Source organism: Vanellus vanellus (assembly GCF_965231255.1).
Source record: "Vanellus vanellus genome assembly, chromosome: 6".
Lineage (NCBI taxonomy): Eukaryota > Metazoa > Chordata > Aves > Charadriiformes > Charadriidae > Vanellus > Vanellus vanellus.
The window spans coordinates 18117336-18137506 of NC_138911.1; the positions used below are offsets into that span (position 1 = coordinate 18117336).

A 20171-nucleotide genomic window follows, 5' to 3' on the forward strand; every position below is an offset into this window, starting at 1 on the left:
ACAATAAAAATAAACAGCTCTTTTACCGAGGAGTTGTTACTGAATGGCATGGCTCTACAACTAAGGTGTTCAAAGCTCCCATACTACTTTTTCCAGATAGTTAAGAGTGATTAAAAAACAAAAGCAAATTATGAAACCAGCCTTCTACCTGAGTATATCAATATTTTGTGTAGTGTGTCATACTCAACCATAGAAAGAGCAGAGAGGGCACTTCTCACTAAGGATCCCTAGATATTAGCCAGAAAAAGTGTGGGCAGAGGAGAGTGATCATCCCTAGATAATTTCTGTGACACAAAACAAAAGCAGAAAGAGAGATTAAGGAACTGACCCAAGCTCAGCTGAATACAGTTCAGAAGTTAAGTTCAGTCTCCCGATTCCCAGGCCACAGAAATCACCTTTCTTTTGGGGGGAGGATCAAGACATCCACAACTGACGAATACAGAGGTGCTCTACCTTCGCACAGGGTCTAACACACACCTAGACGTACTGTAGCTGAGACGGCTGCCCAACTTGCCATGTTTCCCAAGCTCCACCTCAGCTGGGATTCTGCAACGCAACAGAGGCTGATCCAGAGGTCAGAGAAAGAAACCCCGCAAGAGACAGTTTGCAGGCTATTTCGCTTCCCAAGGAAATAAGTCTCTTCCTATCCCCACCTCCATCTGCTGGAGTCAGTTGCCTTGACGCATGTGGCACTGATGACTTCCCAAAACTCTTGTTCTTTTAATATTACCATTAGCTCTTTGATATCTTGGTTATCCACAGAAACAGCCAGAGCGTGTCTGCATCCAGCAGAGTTCTTGGCCCTGATTTTTTGTGGCAAAGAATTGCACAACACTAATCTAACCCAATGTCAAGTGAAAAATATTTCTGTGTCAGTTTCTATCTTGCCCTCTTCTTGTTTCACTCACAGTCCCCACTCACATATATCATAAAGGGAGGTACATCTGGATAGCCCGTCTCTAATCATGTTGCCTCTGACTCCTCCCTCATCTAGAATGAATATGTACAGACTTTTCAATCTCTTTTCACAGGAGGTTATTGTTTTGGGTTTTTTTTTTTGCTTCCTTAACTACATCACAGCTGGCTCCTGAACTCCCCCTCCTCTTGGAGAAAAAGTGGCCAAAACAACATGGTGTGTCCCAGTACTTAAGGGATCCTTTACAACACAGAAAGACATCCCAGGATTGCTAAGCAGCTTTCCTGTTGGTTAAAACAGGAAACAGAGATAAAAGGACTCAAGTCCCTCTGCCAAGTGAAATTTCTCTGTTCTGCTACGCATCAGGGCAGTACAGGAGAACTGACTTGGGTTAGAAAATAGCAGCTTTGAACGCAAGACTGAGGCTATAGGCATACCCATCAGTTCCTGTCCTCTCTCACAAGTCAAAAAGGATAAGAAAACTCCAAATCGCAGAACACCGCATCGCTCCAAAGTCTGCTCCACCTGTATTACCCATTGCTTTCATCAGCCATGCCCTTGACCTTCCTCACACTGCTGTAAGCTGCCTGCTACATGCCACCGCTCTTACTGCCCAGAACCTAGAAGAATTCACATGAAAGAAGTATCCCTAGGGATGTGCCCATCTGTTAATCTAAAGACATTCACACACACGCCCCCCCCCATGCAGCACCCTTAGTTTTCTCCCCACTGGACTTTTCTGGTTGTTTCAGCATCGTAAGAGATGAGGAAGATCCGCCTGGATAAAGCTGTCTCATCCGCTGAGATGCCAGGAAGCAAAAGTAATGCAGATCTCCACTTCCCCTCCTTCTGCTGGATCTCCAGTTGCGTTGCAATCACTATTAAGCCCAGCTGGGGAAACTGAAGCATTCAGAAGTTGACTCATCTAAAGGAACAAAGATCAGCAGCAGCAGGCTGCCACAGAGCTCTGGAAAAGTCCCCTTTAAAACACTAAATGCCGGGAATGAAGGGCTGCATTGGCTCATCCATGAAAGTATCTTAATGGCACGGATGAATTCACCCCAAACTTCAGAGCCAGTTCATTCAGGAGGGTTAACAGGGAGGCGGTGGGAGAGCGCAGCACCACCTCTGGTTTGAAAGCAACCTAGCAGAAGAGATCCCACGGGCAGAGTAGGGGGCGCTGAGGTGTTAGACAGCTACTCAGAGCTTCAACATCAAGTCTTTGGGCTTCTCGGGCCTCTTCACGCTTACTCTGTAGAGATTTGCCATGATCTGCCCCTAACAGCAAGACCCATCTTTGAAGTCCATGGCCCAGCTATGTCTGCATAAGCAGTAGCAACATCAGGCTTAACACGCATTGGGCAAAGAAGCAAAAGAAACAGCCCACAAATTCTTTCAGCTTTGTTTCAAAAGGCTTGGAAGTTCCTCCCCTTCCCTTCCCCTAGCCCCTTCCATAAAAGCTTTGCATGCAGAGCAGCGTCTCTTGGGTCCCTCATTCTCTTGAGCAAAGTAAACAGACCTCCCGTGCAGCGACAAATGAACAACAAACAGAGGGGGAAGGAAAAAAGAAAAAAAAATCTCGCTGCCAACTTGGAGATTTTTTTTTCAGCATGTTTAATTTTTCAAAAAAAAAAAAAAAAAATGTGCAAGCCATGCCCCAAGGGTGACCCTGCACAAAGCTTTCTGGCAGCTCCAACATCTTCCATTCCCTCCTCACATCACCACAGACACCCCATCTTTCCCCATGCTCTTCCCCTGACGCACGCGTGCACATACGAAGCCCTAAGAATCCTGGCACCCAGACGGCTTTTCCTTTTTCAAGCATGCCAAAACAAGCTAAGCTCCTAAATCCCTTTTAGAATCTGGCCTTGTGTGGAAATCTGTTTGCCTCCATCCTATGTTTATTTTCTTTTGTTTTCAGGTTTGTTAGCCCAAGGGCAAATGTTGTTCCTAGCACCAGTTTTGGGTTGGGTGTTTTTTGCTTTTTTTTTTTGGTATTTATCTTTCAATCAAGTGTTCCTCCTTGCAAGGATAAACAGGATGTTTAGAGACTCTGGGTATGACGACCAGTCCTTGACAGCTGTTGTGACACACCACACACTGGGTCTGCCATGTGTGCGAGCACTGGCACAGCTCGATCTGCAGCAGGCTCTCTTCATTTGAGAAGATGGACTATATGACCAAAGAGGCCTTCGCCAGCTCTACGTTTTCAGCACAGGCTCACGGAAAATGCACCACACGACCCAGAACAACTCCCCAGCCTCTCCCTGCACTTATGAGGACATCACCTGCCCACCCCACGGCCATTCCCTTTCCAGTGGGTTCATTTCGCTTCCTTAGCTATGCTAAAATATGCTCTTCCTCTGAGAAATTTTTCTTTTCCAGGTACATACAGACAGACAACAGTCAAAATACTTCTAAACCACACTGATTCAACAGAGGGAGTTTCCCAAGCCTTTTTTTAGGAAAGGAAGTTTTCCAAGCCTTGAATCACTGACATTGGTCTGACTCCTAAACCAAGAACTTTGGAAAATGAAAACATAGATAGTACTAACTGAAGGCCAGATCCCAAGCAAGACCTACCTACCGAGAGTATTGTGTGTGGCCTCAAGATGCTCTCTAAAGTCCCAGGCACCACGAAAGAAAATGCAGCGCCTAATTCTGCACTGCACAATTTCTCCAAAATACTAAACACTTCAATAGCTGAAGGCAGGAAAGGTTAAGAGACTGATATTTAGTCCTGGTTTGCAATTAAAACCAATTAGTTTGGCACCAGGGCCCTAGTTACTGTGTTCTCAGGCCACAGAATAAGTAACTAAGGGATATCTCACGAATTCTGCAAGCTGGGTGTGTCCACAACAGCAGTGCACACTTTGATAAGCCATGTTATACACAAAGAGCTAAATTCTGTCTAAACAGCTGTAAGTCACTCTAAAAGAAATGGCTCAGCCAGGATGTCATCTTAGCTAGTCTAAAACCTTTTACATTTAAAGAAAATAATATTTATAAAAAATTACCTCTCTTCTCTACAAACACATGACTCCTAAACAGCAACGCTCAGTTTTCCCCACCACAACCACTTTAAGAAATTCACAGGACAGATGACAACGTCTTGCTGACTTTCATACTGTTTGGGCCCAGCTTATTCAAGGAAACTCACTTCATCCTGCGACGCTTGTCAAGTTCAAGCCTTGAAATCCATTCCAGGCAACATTCAACCGCAAGCTTCTGGACTACGCACAGAAACTACGGCATGAAATTTTATGGTCTGTGTTATTCAGGAGGTCAAAAGGGATTATCACAATGTTCCTTTTTAGCTGTGGTACCTATGAGCCCTGGCATATAAGCCACCCTGGAAAGCCATTCTCAGACAACTGTTTTAAATTGGACTCTGAGAAGTCCTTGAACTCTACTTCAGGAGAAAGCAGCATTGTCAAGATAACGGTTTTACGGCTTTCAGTCCTCCTAGCAAAAATAGTGCTTGCTTTGTGTACCTTGCCCCGTTTCACACACTAAGCAGACATCCTCTATCCAACCCTTACCGCTCTCTGCAAGCCGTTCCACAAACACGCCAGAGATGAAGAAGCAATAGTCTGTCCTACAACCTGAAAATTCAAATAAGTAAAATAATTTTCCTGAAAAATTAAAGCAACTTTGATATAATTGGGATAACCTGGATGGATCGGGAACTCCCCAGCCATGAAGACGCTTTCCATAGCAAGATGGCCTTGGGTGAAGTAACCAAAATTTTTCTACTGGCTTCCCTTTGTACAGAGCAGGAATATTTGCTAAGTAGATTAAGAATATGCTTTTTCTGGAATCCACCACAAGGTTGTACTTACTTTTTTCCTATCATTTATTTTATTTAGCCTTTTTTCTCCCCTTAACCACCAGTAGACTGACAGAGAATGATGCGCAGGACCGTAAAACTGGCCACTCATCTCCAGGCAATACTTAATCTTTGATGGTGTGGCTTACACACCAAAAATGAAGCTACTGCAGCTTTGTGTTTAACCACTTACCAGCTGAGCTGCACTATACGCCTTCCTACTTCAAGGTAACTGTGAAGACAAATATTTGAACTCTGAGGTCACATAGCAAAGCTCAGGTGACAAGTGGTTACAAGACACAGTAATTGTCACCTGCAAACAGCCACACATTCTTATGTGATCCGCTACAACCAACAAGGAACCTGTTCCTAGTACCCAACAGAGCAGGACTTAGAGCACAAAATGCATTTCAAAGCTGTAATGTTAGGAAAGCCACTGTACATAGTTCACTGTTTCTGCAATTCTACTCTGTCTTGTTTTAAGAAATAATAAATACAAGCAAACAAAAAAAGCAATTGCACGTTCCATCAGAAGTGTACTGGTGTGGTTGGGACAAAGCTCATCGTAGCCAGGTGCCTTTCTCCAGCAGAGTGGCTGATGCAGTCGGTTGCGCATCCGCTGACTGTTCTAGCACGTTACACTCTCTTTGGGGGGTTGCACACGTTCACAGGGGAAAGAAACTGCGTTCAACGTCTCCCCTGCACGTCAGAGAAGGCAGCAGCTGCAGAGCTGTGAACGCCAAGTGCGGGACGTGGCTTCTCCTGCACCACAGTGAACATCAGCCTCTTCAACCAAGTCATTACTTTCGTCCTTGGAGAAGTTATTCACACGTATATCCAAATCCTTGGCCCACAGGTATGGCTGTTGACATAGCCAAGGACAGCTCGACACCTCTGATAGCAGGACTAGATGTCACCTCATGGGATCTGCTAATCCCTTGCATCACCCAAAATAAACATCAGGATGTGCTGGAAGGAGCAGTTTAGTGAACAAAACTACATAATTCTGAGTCCTTGTCCTAGTTTCACCACTCATTTACTGTACTTCTCTCTGGTACGTGATAGAATCTCTGCCTTCATATTCAAGTATCATCTCTGTTATCTTCTAGCCTGTACAGTTTGGGGGACGGGATTTGTGAAGCACCAGATCATATTAAGCACTGGCATTTCCTCAGAAACACTAGCCAACAAGGGACTGGGAAAAACTTGACATCTTTTTAATCCCACTTCCATGGCAATCAGGAGCATTAAAGCAAAATAACGGTGGGTCAAGGGCTTTGAATTTTCTTTTTTTAATCTTACCTTAATTTCACAGGAATACTATTTTAGAGGTAGCTGGTAACATTGCTCTCTTAAGCATCTTGAATATCTCCCAGAATTTGGTTGCAGCAACTTCATATAGATACAGGTATACTCATCTCTATTTTTTCCCTTTTGTGCCACTCCAGACAGAAACCGGTCTCGAACAACAGCTAGAAATTAGCCACTCACAGAGAAATCACAGAGTAGCAAAGCATGGTAGACCTACGCAGAGGCTTTTGATACTCACTCAGCCTAGAGCATATTTGGGACTGCAAATAAACTCCTCTCAGCTTGGACACCCAACGCTGGTACAGAAGCTGGTGACTCCAACCTCTCCTGAGGACCATACAGGGAAGGCAAAGAGGCTGATGGCTGATATATCTCTTGCTGTCACACTTAACACAGGGAGTACTGCATCATTTACCCAGAACTACCACATACCTGACTGCTTGCTCAAGGCTGACCAACAACTTAGGAAGATATATGGCAACACTAAATGAATTCTTTTGATTTTATCTTCACCATGGTGAAGATAGAGTTCTTTATATTGGAGATGACCACAAAGGAAAGTGAAGAAAAAACAGCCAACTCCGTAACATTATATTGTAGGAACAAAGCCCCAGCCCCGGTATGGATGAGGTCCATCAACCCTGAGCTGGGAGTCTGTGAAACAGCCGCTTTAAAAAAATATAGTAAAAAAAGGAGGGGGCGGTGGGGAGGCTGTGTACAGCAGAGGAGAGACCCTTGCATCTAGACAAATTCAGTTGTCCTACTTTAAAACTGCAGGCCAGCTCCTGATTTAACCTGGAGTTTCACATGTCACTACAAAACTCGAAGTGTTGGATTTGCAGATATGCCAAACATAAGAACCGTTTTCAGTGATCTCAGTATTTTTCCACATCTACTATTGTAACTCTGCTGGCAGGCTAGGAGTAGCAAATCCTCCCTTATCTCCCTCCTCTCTGAGAGCATCTCTCTGTTTAAGCACCAGCTAACTTAGATCATCATGCACGATCCCCCCTTGGAAAATGGACAAAGCGGGGGGTGGGAGAGTCACTGGGGCTGTAAGCAACAAACCACAGAAGGAGATGGACTGTCGTGCAGAAGGGAAGTAGCAGGGGGAAAGACGAGACTAATGAACAGAAGGGGGTGCGTAAAATCCTACTTGGATTGCCTCTCTGGGGAGCAGCTGTTTCCTTGTAAACATCTTGCTAGCTGTCCAAACAAGAAGTTCAGACACAGAACAATAAAGGAGAGCACCCGGGTAGAAGCGTGAAAGACATGGGCTCATTCACTACCCTGCCAATTGCTCCAAGTGGCAGAATTCAAAAGCCGGGGAAACATTAGCCATGTGTTTAACCCTGCACATGCTGGTGTTATAGACAATAGCCTGCCAAAACACATCCTTCTCTATCTGCAGTGAAGTCCTTCCTAGTCCTCCTCTTACCCCTCTGTTTCTGACACACCAGCAGAGCACATTACTTGACAAAGGAAAAGAGGAAATATCCTCAAAGCAAGGAGAAACAGCTGCAGAGCCAAGAAATTAAAAACCTGAACGTGGCAGCCGTGAAGGCCTAGAAAAGTTCTACCACTGCCCTGGCATCAGCAACTTGGAAGTAGAGGGAGTTGCACCAGAAAAAGCAGAAAGAGTCTTTTTATTAGTCCTGAGCACAAAACAGCCTACACTGGCAGAAGCATTTCTATGCCAGTACAACTGTGTCCACATAGGACTCCTGCCAGCACTGCAAGGTAGCTGCGGGCAGGGGAAGGAATACTAGCACAGCCGTGCCAGTAAACATTCCTAGGGCAGGCTGGCCACAGACGGCAACTACCTGCACTGCACAACAGCAAGCAGAGACTGTACACAACAGCAAGCAGATACTGTGCGCCACCTTTGTCCGTTCTTGATGCTTCTGGGGATCAAATGCCCACATGCCCAGTCACAACAAAACCTGTCTCCAAAATGCCACAGAACTGTTACCAAAGGAGTGCAATCACATCACAGGCACATCTCCAGGAAAGGGGGGGTCACTTTGCAAGGAAGGCAATTCACAGGATAGTAGGACACGGTAACTGACAGTAAGGGAATCCTATATCCTGAGCCTATAGTTTAGTTATCTCCACCTTCATGTCCGCCTCCAACTGACCTACCTTGACTTTTACACATTCTATTCAATGCAAACTACACTTATCCTAGGAAATGAAATGCCTCCTACTTTTACTCAAAACAACCCATAGAAGCAGGGAGAAGGTAAGCACAATGACACTCTCATAGTCAGAAACAACAAGAAGCAATTCCACATTTTAGCAATAGTCCACAAGTTCACAGGAAAGATCTGATGCAGTCAGATTTATTTTACCTTTTTATTTCTTTAGGGCCATTTTGTTGTAGTCGTGCACAAGCAGCCAGGAAAAAAGACACCTAGCAAGGGCTGCTCAAGAATAAACATTCGGTCATTACAAGATGGGAAGAGCGCAAGTTCTGCCGATCAAAATCCCTCTGAGCCTAAAGAAAGGCAGCTGGCTCATTGCATCAAAGTCCAAACCAATCGGGGACTCCACCTCGTCTGAGGTCACCTTTCTCCCTCTGCTTCTCTCTCTCCATATATGTGTTCTTGAAGTCATCAAAAGAGCGAGTTTCTGTGTCTTGTTCTTTCTCTGGAAATAGGTTGGGAAACTGAAAGGTTTGTCCTTGGCCCTAAAGAGAAAACAAATAGTCAGAGAAACATTCCAGCTTCTGCAGTAGCTATGATGCATAAACTTACAATGAAAGACCACCCTGGAGTTTCAGCTAGTGCAAAATGTTACCTCTTACCTCCCAAGATCTCCTTCCACCCCTCTCCCCAAGACACACATATATCCCTCCCCCCAAAAAACGCTAACTTTCAGTCTCTCCTCTGTTATGTGCTAATTAAGACACGGACATCTTTTTTTTTTTACAGATCAGTGGTCAGGAGATGGGCACCTCTTCAAAGACTTCGAACCAGCTCAGAGATGTTGTACGAGTCATACAGTAAAAGCAAGAAGAGCACAATAAGCAATTTTGTTAAAGTAACACCATCAGGGAAATACATGGTGGAGCAGGCATTCATTACATTAACACTGAGGATACGGGTAGTGGTTATAGTTGTTTAGATCTCAGCTAAGGATAAGAGAGAACAGTCCTAGCAGCTGTTACTGTAGGGTGTAATGTGGCAATATGGAATAACAGATATTACAGGTCTGTTATCAACAGGAATAAAGACTATAGTGTAAAACAATTACAGTGGGAACAATCTGTCTAATACATCACTGATGAGATTAAAGTGATTACATCTGCATCAGTCATTCTGCCTAACAGACAAGTCATTTTAGTGAAACATCATCATCAGATCTATGTCTCCCACTTGGAAAATAAATATTTGCTTGGTCTCTGGTTTTTATCTAACAGCAGGAAACCATTATTCTGTGGAAATGTTCTATCCCATTAACATTATCTACTTACTTTTTAGTGGTGTTTGCACTGAGCACAACTTCAATAAACTCAACAATATCAGCCCTTCCTTTCAGTATGGGACTTTGCATAATAAAACTCATAACTGAGAGCTCCTAACTCCAAAATTACTCTCCAAAATACTTAGAAATCTTACCATACATTAACTTTTTTAGCAGAATACCACATACAGAAATCTCAACAGCAGTATTTAATTGCTTCACATGAAAACAGGGTTTTTTTCAGATTAGTCATTCTTTACATTTGTGCAAGAAATATAACCAAACAAGAGGCTCACTTATTAAATGATTCCACAAAGCACATGAAAGGAGCCTTCCACAACATGGCTACCTATACTACATTTTGGGATCAGAAATGTGACATAATTAAAATCAAAAAAAAACCCGTCACTATGCCCCTGACCCAGCTGAATGTGTGCTATGTTTCATTTAGCCATATATACTCAACCTGGTAATTTACAGGTGTGAAAAAATTTAAACCTCAAGCATAGACTTTGGAAAAAAAAAAAAAAAAACTGACTTATCCCACTTGAGCTTATCCAGACTAGAATCTAGGAAATATCAACTCATACTAAGCAATACGCCGGTTGTTTTTGTAGTGCATACTTCTTGGGGGTTTCCTAAGAGCCTGACCATACTACAAAAACAACAAGGGAGCTGCTGTGTACATTGCTCTGTCCTCATTCTAGCCTGGATAAGATCAACTGGAACAAATCAAGGTTTTGCTTTCCACGGTGTACATTCTGGGGTTTCAACTCTTTTGTACCTTTAAATTACCAACAGGTATGCTTATAATAGCTGTCCTATGACAATTAAAGCATAGTTCCACTTCAAGGCACAGAAACTGGCCTTATCAATGTCCTTAAGCAATCCCAAAGCTGTAGCCTACTCAAACTCTTCCTGTAGTAGGATCAGCAGCAAGCACCCTTGAGGCCAAGCGCTGCGCAAGATTTTAGCACACTGAGGCATTTGGAAAAGAATTTGTTTATATTACAAAAAAATACTGTGTTTTAACTGCACTGTGGGCCAGTCACTCAGCCCCGTGGCACCTATAGAGCCGACGGGGCCGATTCTAAGGAGTCATCTGCACTGGAGAGGAAGCCATTTTACTTAAACAAGTCAGAAAACAATTCAGTCTAACATGGTAGGCATACCACCTACACTGAAAATTCGAGAACTATTTATATTGGTAACACTGTAGTAAGGGACTGTTCTTGTTATGCAGCACTTCCATTCTGGTATGCTTCCAGCACCAATGCACTTCCCTTATTGGAGAATGAAGGAAAGCTGTCCCTAAAGCATACTAACTACAACCCTGGTAATTCACGAAGCATTGCAAAACAGTTATTATTTTAAAAAGAGGGGGAAAAAAAACCCAAAAAAAGATATGCACAGAGGCTGTAGTGAAACCAGACAAACCTTTCAGCTGTTTATCAAAGTGCTCACAGTTCCCATTTCAAGGCTGGTGAAAATCAAATATTGAGCTGAAAATGTCAATCTGTATCTGGAGTCTTTTAATAAATCAAAATCAGCACAGACAAGTTGGCTCTTTCCAGCTCTTGTTTTGTGAAGAAATTTCAGTTTTGGCTGGCAGCCAGACACGATTCGAAACAGCCAAGACATTACACCCTGAGAACTGAAGGTTGATAAATCTTAAGTAACAATACTATGCAGTAATACTGCACTGTAAGACTCTGAAGTGATGAAAGCTGTATGAAAAATAGCTGTTGTGCATGCTCAGTAGCTAGTTTTCAGAAGAAGCCTGTATCTTGGGTATTTCAAAATTTTGAAAATACCAAAAAGCATCAACTTACATAAAGGATTGTGAGGCTGTCCAGGCATGTTTACATTCAGTGCATCTTTCACACAATGCCAGAGGCTACTGAGGTTCAAGTTCATATGCCACCTTCTCAAAAAAATGCCTACCAAAGGAATGGAAGGATCGTCACTGCTTTATGCAGTGCTGCTTTTCCTTACACTTTTTCTTTGTAAAAGCTTTCCCTTCTATACAGCAATCATTTGACAACCACATGATAAATGCATCCTCAGAATGAAATCATAACCGAAACAAAGCAAACAACTAAATTTCTACCAAGTTCAACAGGGTTTTATCTGGTTTGCAAACTGCTAAAACATGAAATGCTGGCATATTCAACCAGAAAGCAAAATTCTGACTTATTCTTAAACTTTGCATTTGTTCACTGTTTTACCTTTTGCGAGCCATTTAACCGAGGTCATCCTTTTAATTACTGAATTATTGAAATTCACATAAACTGAAATGGGCTCTAAAATGACTAGGGCTTGGTCCTCCTTTAGAACTTCTGCCAGCATAATTACCTTAGTTAGAAGCACAGAGAAAGAGGGAAGAAAGAACACCTTCCTACCTGACATAGCTGTGCTAAATTAAAATCCTGTAAAAAAGACAGACAATGACAAAAAAAAAAAAAATTGCTTGGATAATTTAGTCTATCTTGGACCTGGATGCTGCACTGCCAGCAGAAGAACTTTTTCACCAATGTGAGGTGATACACTGATACTGAGGAGTTTGTCAGGATAAGCTCTACCACCACATGCTCTTATATCTAAGTTGCCCTTATAATGAAAAAAAAAAAAAAAGAAGAAGAAAACAAACAATACCACATCTCTTACTTGCTATGTTTAAAACACCTAAAAAATAAAGGCAATGTGATGATTTTACACATTGCTATTCTCAATTTAGGGTCTTCCCAGAGACCTCCCTTTTTCCTACAAATTATGTACAAGTGAGAAGTGTGTGTCCAGCGTTTAGATTACAGAAATGGGAGCCATTAAACTTCTATTCCTGCACAACTCCAATCCTTGCTTCAGCATTACCCAAATGTAAAACTGATTTGTATACAAGGTCTTATGAGGATTCGTTTGTTAAATGCTAACATCCTTCAAGATAAAAAGTGACCTAAGGATCAAACATGCATTTTCCCCTTCGATTTCAAGCTTTTTTCATTAGAAAGGCTGAAAACACACCTTGTTCTCCGAGTCTGTAGAAGGAGTTATCACATCGAGTGGTACGAATATCCTCCATTCATTTTAATGAGAGGTTAAGTGACCATAATTAGGCCTATGAAGTCAAGTGTTAGCCTTTCCACTGCTGAGCCTCATGACAGAAAATTGCTGGAAGGATTATCCAGCACAAACTCACTTATACTTCTGTGACCTTTGAGTCCCTTGCAAAGTTTAGGAATGGAAGGTCAGCACAGATATCATTATGTAGGAATGACGCAGCAAACACTGATCATGTAAACAACTGTGAGATCTTCCGATTATTTAGATAATTGAAGCACTTACTACTGTCCTTCAGAATTAGGAGAAAAGTGATGTTTATAGTATCGTTAACTAAAAAAATGTTGGACTCGCAACAGCACGGGATACGGTCCAGCGGTAGCAGCAAATGCAGCTAAGTTTAATAATCCAGTGCATTTGAACAATTCTCTTACTTATTGCCGTGCTAACATCTGATGTTAAAACATATGGCAAAACAGCATGGAAAGCAACTTCAAAAATCCACACAGCAATGACACAGTGTATAGAACATCCAAGTTTCCTCTGAATTCACTGCATGTCAAAAAAAAACTGCTGTCACATCTGATGTGTAAATGGGTTAAATACTATGACTGTACCAGACACTTTAAACAGGGTTTGAGGAGAAAGCATTTGCAAAAATGTTCCCACTGGTGCCATCGTTCATGCAGCTAAATAGGTGTTAGTCCTAATGTTGACAAGGTCAGGCTCCTTTTTACAGCCATCTCCATTAGATTTCTCAAAACAGGTTTAATTAAAAATAGGTCTGAATTCCAGAGGCTTGTCTACAGTTGTGCTCCCACGGGTGCTAACACCTGTTGAGCTAAATGAGTGAGAACACTGAAGGAGGAGGAGGGGATGTTGTTGGTTGTTTTAATTTCCCTGATGTTGATGCAACTGTAAAGTTTCCCACTGGCTTTTTTTTTTTTTTTAATAACATTAGAATAATTATAACTGTACTGGAGTGAGGAGAAAGGTTGCTGTATTACATTCATTTTACATACTCCGCAAAGATATATAGCTTTGTTTTTAATTAAAAAAATAAAACAGCGTAAAAAAGGTAGCATTTGATACCCAGGGTTGGAAGTCTCTAACTTAAACCTTTCTTACCGCATTCCAAAAGGGGGAAAAAACGCGGGCAGGCTGTGGGACGGCAAGATATTGTTGATCCACAGCCTTCTATGATTTGAGGTATTTTTTTAGTGTGAAAATATTATGCTTGGACAGATCATGTATTTGTCCAGTTACAGACCGAGAATAAAGTAAACAGCTCTGAATCTCCAAGAAATAGTATCTGGAAAAGAAAGGACAACAATTCTTACATGTGGAACAGCTGTGGCACTAATCTGACACCTAAGGGTATGTTGACTATGACTTCATACACCTTCCACTTTTCAGACACTTGCAGTAAGTTAATGGCTGTGTATATTGCACTGCGACACATAAGGTGATGTTTTATGAAGCAGGGAAGCATAGCTGGTCCTGAGAATATACTCAATTTCATTCAGGTAAACCACACCACAGCTGCTACCAAGTCATGCTGGAAAGAGCAATACTTCCACCTAGTGGGCAATAAAAAGATCAACCCAAGATGTTCCAAAAACACATCCTTATTTTTCCAGTCATAAGCAGTTTTAACTTGAAACTGGATTAATGAGAGAAAACACAGCTGGTAAAAATGGTGGGAAAGCCCAGCTACCCTGACTCGCGGCAGATGCAAACTAATTCTCATGAAAATAAGGATTTTACAGTGGTTACCAAAGGCTTTCCTAAATTAGACAGATATTAACAATGGACTGCATGGGGCCTGTTATGGCTTGAATCACCCCATTAATGAGAATGAAGGCAAAACCTTCAGTTTCAGAAATGATACTGGGTTTCTGACCTCACCCACTGTTTAAAGCTGGTGTGAACACAGAACTGGGAGCTCATCGTCTGAGACACCAGAGCTAGCGATGAAAAGCAAAGAACAAAAGGAAAAAAGAGAAAGAAAAAAAAAAAAAAAGGAGAGAGAAACCTCAATATTAAAGGAATTAACGGACACCAACAATAACAGAAAAAAAGAAAACAAAGAAACCAAGAATGAGGTGAGGGGAAAATGCACAGACCAAGCTTCACTGACAGGAGTTAAGTAACCAGTCAGGATTCCCTCACTTGGGACGAAGTACAACATCAAAAGGTAGTCATCGGACCCCATTCATCATAAGTATCAACTTATGATGATACTATGGTATAGGGCAACACAGTAAGGGATACCTGCTGTCTCATGTACCAAGAGTAGTCCTCAGCCACAGCACCACAGGGCTCTGTGCAGGCTAATTTGCCCAGCAGACAAAATGAGAGGTTGGAGAACTGACCAGTTACTGCTGTCCAACTGCCTCTAGTACCAAGCTAGCTTGGGTAATTCTCGTTACCACCGTGGAGCTGCCCTTAAGGTAATGGCAACTACTCTAGGTTCAGAGGTTTGATGTAAAACAAATGGACAAAGGTGCTGCCTTAAATGAGAGACTTACTCCATGGAACAGCAGCATTTTGCTTCCCACTCTTTCCCCCTGAGTATCTATGGGTTGCAAACTACCTCCTTCTCAACTCAGCAGCCAAAAGAAACAAGACTGCATTAAATACAGTGAAATAAAATTCAAGAACTGACCACAGTTCACTAAAGATCCATGTCTGCTTCAATCTTGGGAAACAAGTCTCTAAAAGCAAAGACGTCACTAGCAAAAGAGCATGACAACGCTCAGAGAAAGCAACTTGTAAGACACGAGATCACTCCCGGCATTCAATTCCTTAGCTGTGTTCTTAATGAATCATTAATACCAGATATCGCGCAGACAAAAACCTAGCACAGACAATCCAGGAAGGAGAATTTGCCCACCAAAGCAGAGACTCTTCCTTGAAAAAAGAGCGTGTTTTTTAGCCACCGTAATGCAAAATCCTCACAGAGATGAGGTCGCCTGTAACTTCAGCACAGTAAATCAAGGTTAGTCGTCATCTAAATACAACTCTGTTACTTTCTATTAACATTGTACTCTATACTGTTCTTTGAAAGGTAAGGGCTATCTAGAAAAACTCACTCTCCTCACTTGTTTTTCCCCTCCCCTTCCCAAAGAGGCTTAGAGAAAAATTTCTAAGTACATCTAAACTTTGAAAAATTAAAAAAAAAAAAAAAACAGATTTCCTATTGTCTGTGCCTCTTTAGTTTGACCCCAAATTCGTATGAAGTCTTATGCAGCCTTTAAGATCACAGAGTGTTCCCTCCACACTGAATCCTTGTCCCAGGATGGAGTAACACTAGGCTGTGTTGCCAACAGCAATTTTGAGCTTATGGTTTTACAACCATAAATAGCATTCCTTTAATGTAATTTTGGTATGTGAAGAGGCTTTCTGTCACTGGCTGCATTTCTTTTTTACACAGAGACAGGTAAGCCCAAGAGAAGTCTAAACTATAATATGCTCCTGTTTTGAAAGAAATTCGTAAGAACATGAAGCTCCTTTTCCACTGGTCAACCAACATACGTTTCAGAACCCAGTTTAGCCACAAAGCATGCTTGTTAGACATGACTAAAAGCTCTCCAAGGAATATGCCTTAGTCTTCTCTGAAATCCAAAAAGCTTTAATAAGAAGTTCCCTACCCTTACAATATATTCTTTCACTTACTGGACATTTCAGCAATCAACCACACAAGTCGTGAACCTTCCAGCACACAGAGTATAGGGTCAGCATGAAACTCACTGGCAAAGCAGCACCGTATGACATCAGACCATAACTTACATACAGACCTCAAACAAACACTGGACTTGAAAACTAACCATTTCTTTGAATTTGATTTTTAGACTAAGTCATTTCAATCTCTTTACACATTCTGGAACATTATTAAAGAAAATGTCATTATTAGAGGATTGGCAGAAATGTTCAGCCAACTGGACAATTCACTGAACATTACTTCTATCTTGGCTGGTTAACAGTCCCTTCCTCTTTCCACACAAGCATCCATGTTAACTCACCAGCTGTACATAGGCGACCTTGTAATCTGGCTTCTTCACTCTACGATTCTTGTGATCCCTCTTGTTGTTTGCACCTGCAGAAATGAAGAGTCCCACCTTTTACTTCCCAGGACTTCCAAGTTCCCAAAGCAAGGCCAAGCTGAAGGGCGGACCTCACTAGTTCTGATTTGTTTTTAAGAGGAATGCTTTTTCTTCAGTACCAACACAGTATCGCAATTCCCAAAATGTACTGAAATTGGTACGCTACTCTCCTCATTTACAAGTAGGGAACCGAGGCATCACCAGACTTAGGCTGCTGCCAGCCATTGTGCCTTCACATCACACACAAAGTTTGCAGATAATCAAGGAGGTAAGTCTCCCGAGTAAGGGACCAGCAGTGATAAAACTGTCCTCCCAACATCAGCGGCTTCAGAAAGACAAGGAGAAAATGACCACTAAACAGCTTCAAATTTGTCAATTATTACTGCCCAGCTAATGAGCTGAATCTACTGTTTATACACCAGGACATTACACTCCACATCCAAAAAAACCAAAGCACCTCAACTTTCTGCAAGTATGCTGGTCACAACTGAGTGGGAAGTTCAATTTATTCCCTGCATGTTAGGCAGACATAAAAGCTCTCAAATTATTAGATATTCTAACCGCCTTCCCTCTTTTATCCCTGAATATATACATTCTACCGTGACTTCCACTAGCAGTGGGGGACAAAATGGTTTGACGGACAAGCATGAATATTTTTCAGTGCTGTTTGGAACAGCATTTGGTATTTAATACTTTATTTAATCCGATCTTTCTCTTTCCTTTTTCTTCTACGTTCTGAGTTTTACAACCTTATTGTGAAGCTTTTTCTCCCATTCTCTATTTTGTCACTATTACAGCTCTTTTTCCTATCCCTTTTTTAAAATCATCCCTACTTTTACCATTATAAACACATCAATTAATTCCTTTGCTAGAGTCACTGCATGAAAAAAGAAGAACCCAGCCATCAAAGATGTCCTAACCAACAAGTCACTCTCCATTTGATTAACACACTGCCTGGTGATCAAAAAGGTAAATAACATGAAAATCATATTCCTGACTTCACACTGCATCCAAAGTGCAATCAGAGAAGCCCTGGGGAAGGGAGCATTCATATGTAAAGGTGACCTTCTATAAATTTAGCTTATTTCAGTCAGAGGTGGGTCCCTCTGCTCCAAGTCAGAGCTCAGCATAACTTAAACTAACAATGCATTTTCTCTTTCTCTTGGGTTGGTTTTAAGTTGTTTTTTTGGTTTGGTTTTCTTTTTTTTTGCAGGACTGGCAAAGTGGAGAAACAATATGAGTGGAAGCATAGAAGTCTGTAGCAGAAATGAGGTAAGGACAGGTGACAAAAAATCGAGAGTTTGTCAGGATGTTTCTCTGACATTATCTACTGGTCTAATAGAATATTTTTCTTTGTTCTACAAACTTTGCTTTTTGTTAGACCATAACACCTCCTCTGTGTGCATGCCTGGTAATCTCAACTCGCTTGTTTTTTTTTAAAAAAAAAAAGACCATGGCTGAAATTAAGTTTAATTACTAATTTTATTAAAACACATGAAGAAGTTCCTTCTGAAGTGAGACACCCACTGGTCTTCAAGGAGAACTGGTACCAACTACAAAAGCATATTGCACAAACTATATAACTGTCAAGATGATAAGGCTTTTTAAATTCAGATTTTTCTATTTCAAACTAAACTTATGTCATAATCTAATGAAAGCATTCAAATATGAAACAGTGCGTATTCATTTGAAGGGAAAAACAAACAACTAAGCTGACATCACCGGCTAAGCACTTGGACCCAAAGTTTGTTGAAATCTAATGGACCTTTTGAGAGGAAAAGTGTATTCTAGCTGCACAGGGATTCTGCATTCATCCCTTAGGATTACTCAACAGCACTTACCATACTGTATCCGGGTCCTCACAGCAGCTACCGGCACATTGTATATTTTTTCAAGGTAATTCTTGATATCCACTTTTGTCATTCTAGGCAATGCAAAAACATTTTGTAGAAATAAAGATGGAGAAGTATAAATATTTAAATAAAATAAAACAGAGCCAGCGTATTTATAGACTGGTTGATACTCCGGAATAAACATGTCTTCTCCTTTTAACCAAGGAGGCTTTACTGCATAAAAGTATAAACTCAACATAGATCACACACTGCTAAGTCAATTCATTATCCAGAAACTGTAACAATGACAAATATTTTATCCTCTGTAGGTAGCATTAACAGTCAAAACCCCAGATATATTCTGTATTCAGTGAGAGTGGGCTGAGAATCCTTTCTAACCTTCTCAACAGCATTTTCTAATCTTTTCAGGACCTGCCACAGGCCTGTGGGCTTTCGTGTGTGCGACCAGATCGGTCAGGATGAAAAAGTCCTGAAAAATACCTGGACATCACCTTGTTTTCCCTGGATTATTTTTATAAGTGCTTTCTTCTTCCTAAGCCCGTCCCTGGGAAGGCTGAGCCTTACTAACACTCAGGAAGAGGAGCCAAGTAAAGCTCGTGCTTACACCAGTGCTCTCGCAGCCCCCTAAAAAGCACCCCTGAGGCAGAAGCCCCTTCCCCCAGCCCCAGGGGCGCTACCTGCCACCTCGCCTACCCACCCCTCAGCTAACCACTGAATGGTCAGGGTTGGAAGGGCCCTCTGGAGATCATCTAGTCCAACCCCCCCGCCAGAGCAGGGCCACCTACAGCAGGTTGCACAGGACGGCGTCCAGGCGGGTTTTGAACGTCTCCAGAGTGGGAGACTCCACCGCCTCTCTGAGCAGCCTGTTGCAGCGCTCTGCCACCCTCAACGTACAGAGGTCCCTCCTCACGTTTAGATGGAACAACCAGACAAGCTGCAGCCCAGGAGACGACAAGGGGCAGTGTGGCGGGACGTGGGGGATGTGGCGGTGCTCCAGAAGCGGCGGGGGGGTCCCCTCTGCACCCCTCTGCCGGGCCCCTTCTGCGGCAGAGCAGGCCCAGGCCCACACCTGCCCGCCGCGGGGGTGGGCTATGCCATGCCCATGCCGTGCCCCGTGTTCCCCCCGCCGTCCACGCACTCACTCCATGGAGACGCGGAACTGGACGGTGTCCTCGGGCTGCGGCACGCCGGGCCGCACCGCCAGCATGAAGAAGTTGGGCCGGAAGATCCGCAGCTGCGGGCCGCCCAGCTGGAACAGCGGGTACCTGCGGGGACACCATGCCGCTAACACACACACACCGACCGACCGACCGACCGACAGGCACCCACCGCCCACTACCCGAGCCCGCCCAGCCTGCCCCCTACCACCGCCCGGCCCACTCACACGGCCTTCCTGGCGCCCGTCGCCATGGCCGAGGCCCCTCCCGGAAGCGGCGCGGGCGTGAGAGGCGGCTGCCGGCGGGGCGGTGGAGATGGCGGCGCTCGCCCCCTGCCGGCGCGGAGGAGCGCCGCGGGGCGGCGTGGGGGCTGTGAGGGAGGCCGGTGGGGTGGGACCTGGCGGCCCACTCCTCACGGGTGTCCCCCCCCCGCAACCACAGCCCTCCCCGGGCTCGGCCGCCCCCTGCGCCCGTTTT

At 43.1% G+C, this 20171-nt stretch overlaps 1 protein-coding gene across 1 annotated transcript; it reads right to left on the reverse strand.

Annotated features, from left to right (window-relative positions):
* Positions 1 to 8382: 8382 nt before the first annotated feature.
* MRPL23 (mitochondrial ribosomal protein L23) lies at positions 8383 to 19966 on the reverse strand. Its single transcript, XM_082485812.1, has 5 exons — positions 19922 to 19966; positions 19680 to 19802; positions 18526 to 18608; positions 16604 to 16677; positions 8383 to 8745 (listed from the first exon to the last, which is right to left on the reverse strand). Exons 1-5 carry the CDS (start codon positions 19945 to 19947, stop codon positions 8581 to 8583), a joined length of 471 nt encoding a protein of 156 aa, XP_082341938.1. The 5' UTR covers positions 19948 to 19966; the 3' UTR covers positions 8383 to 8580.
* Between the last annotated feature and the right edge of the window lie 205 nt (positions 19967 to 20171).

Excerpts from the sequence above, each read along its gene's own strand:
- MRPL23 (XM_082485812.1), bottom strand. The coding sequence starts at position 19,947 with ATGGCGACGGGCGCCAGGAAGGCCGT. Across the intron at positions 19,803-19,921 it reads ACGGGCGCCAGGAAGGCCGT|GTACCCGCTGTTCCAGCTGG; the intron begins GTGAGTGGGCCG and ends GTGTCCCCGCAG. Across the intron at positions 18,609-19,679 it reads CAGTTCCGCGTCTCCATGGA|AATGACAAAAGTGGATATCA; the intron begins GTGAGTGCGTGG and ends TGCATTGCCTAG.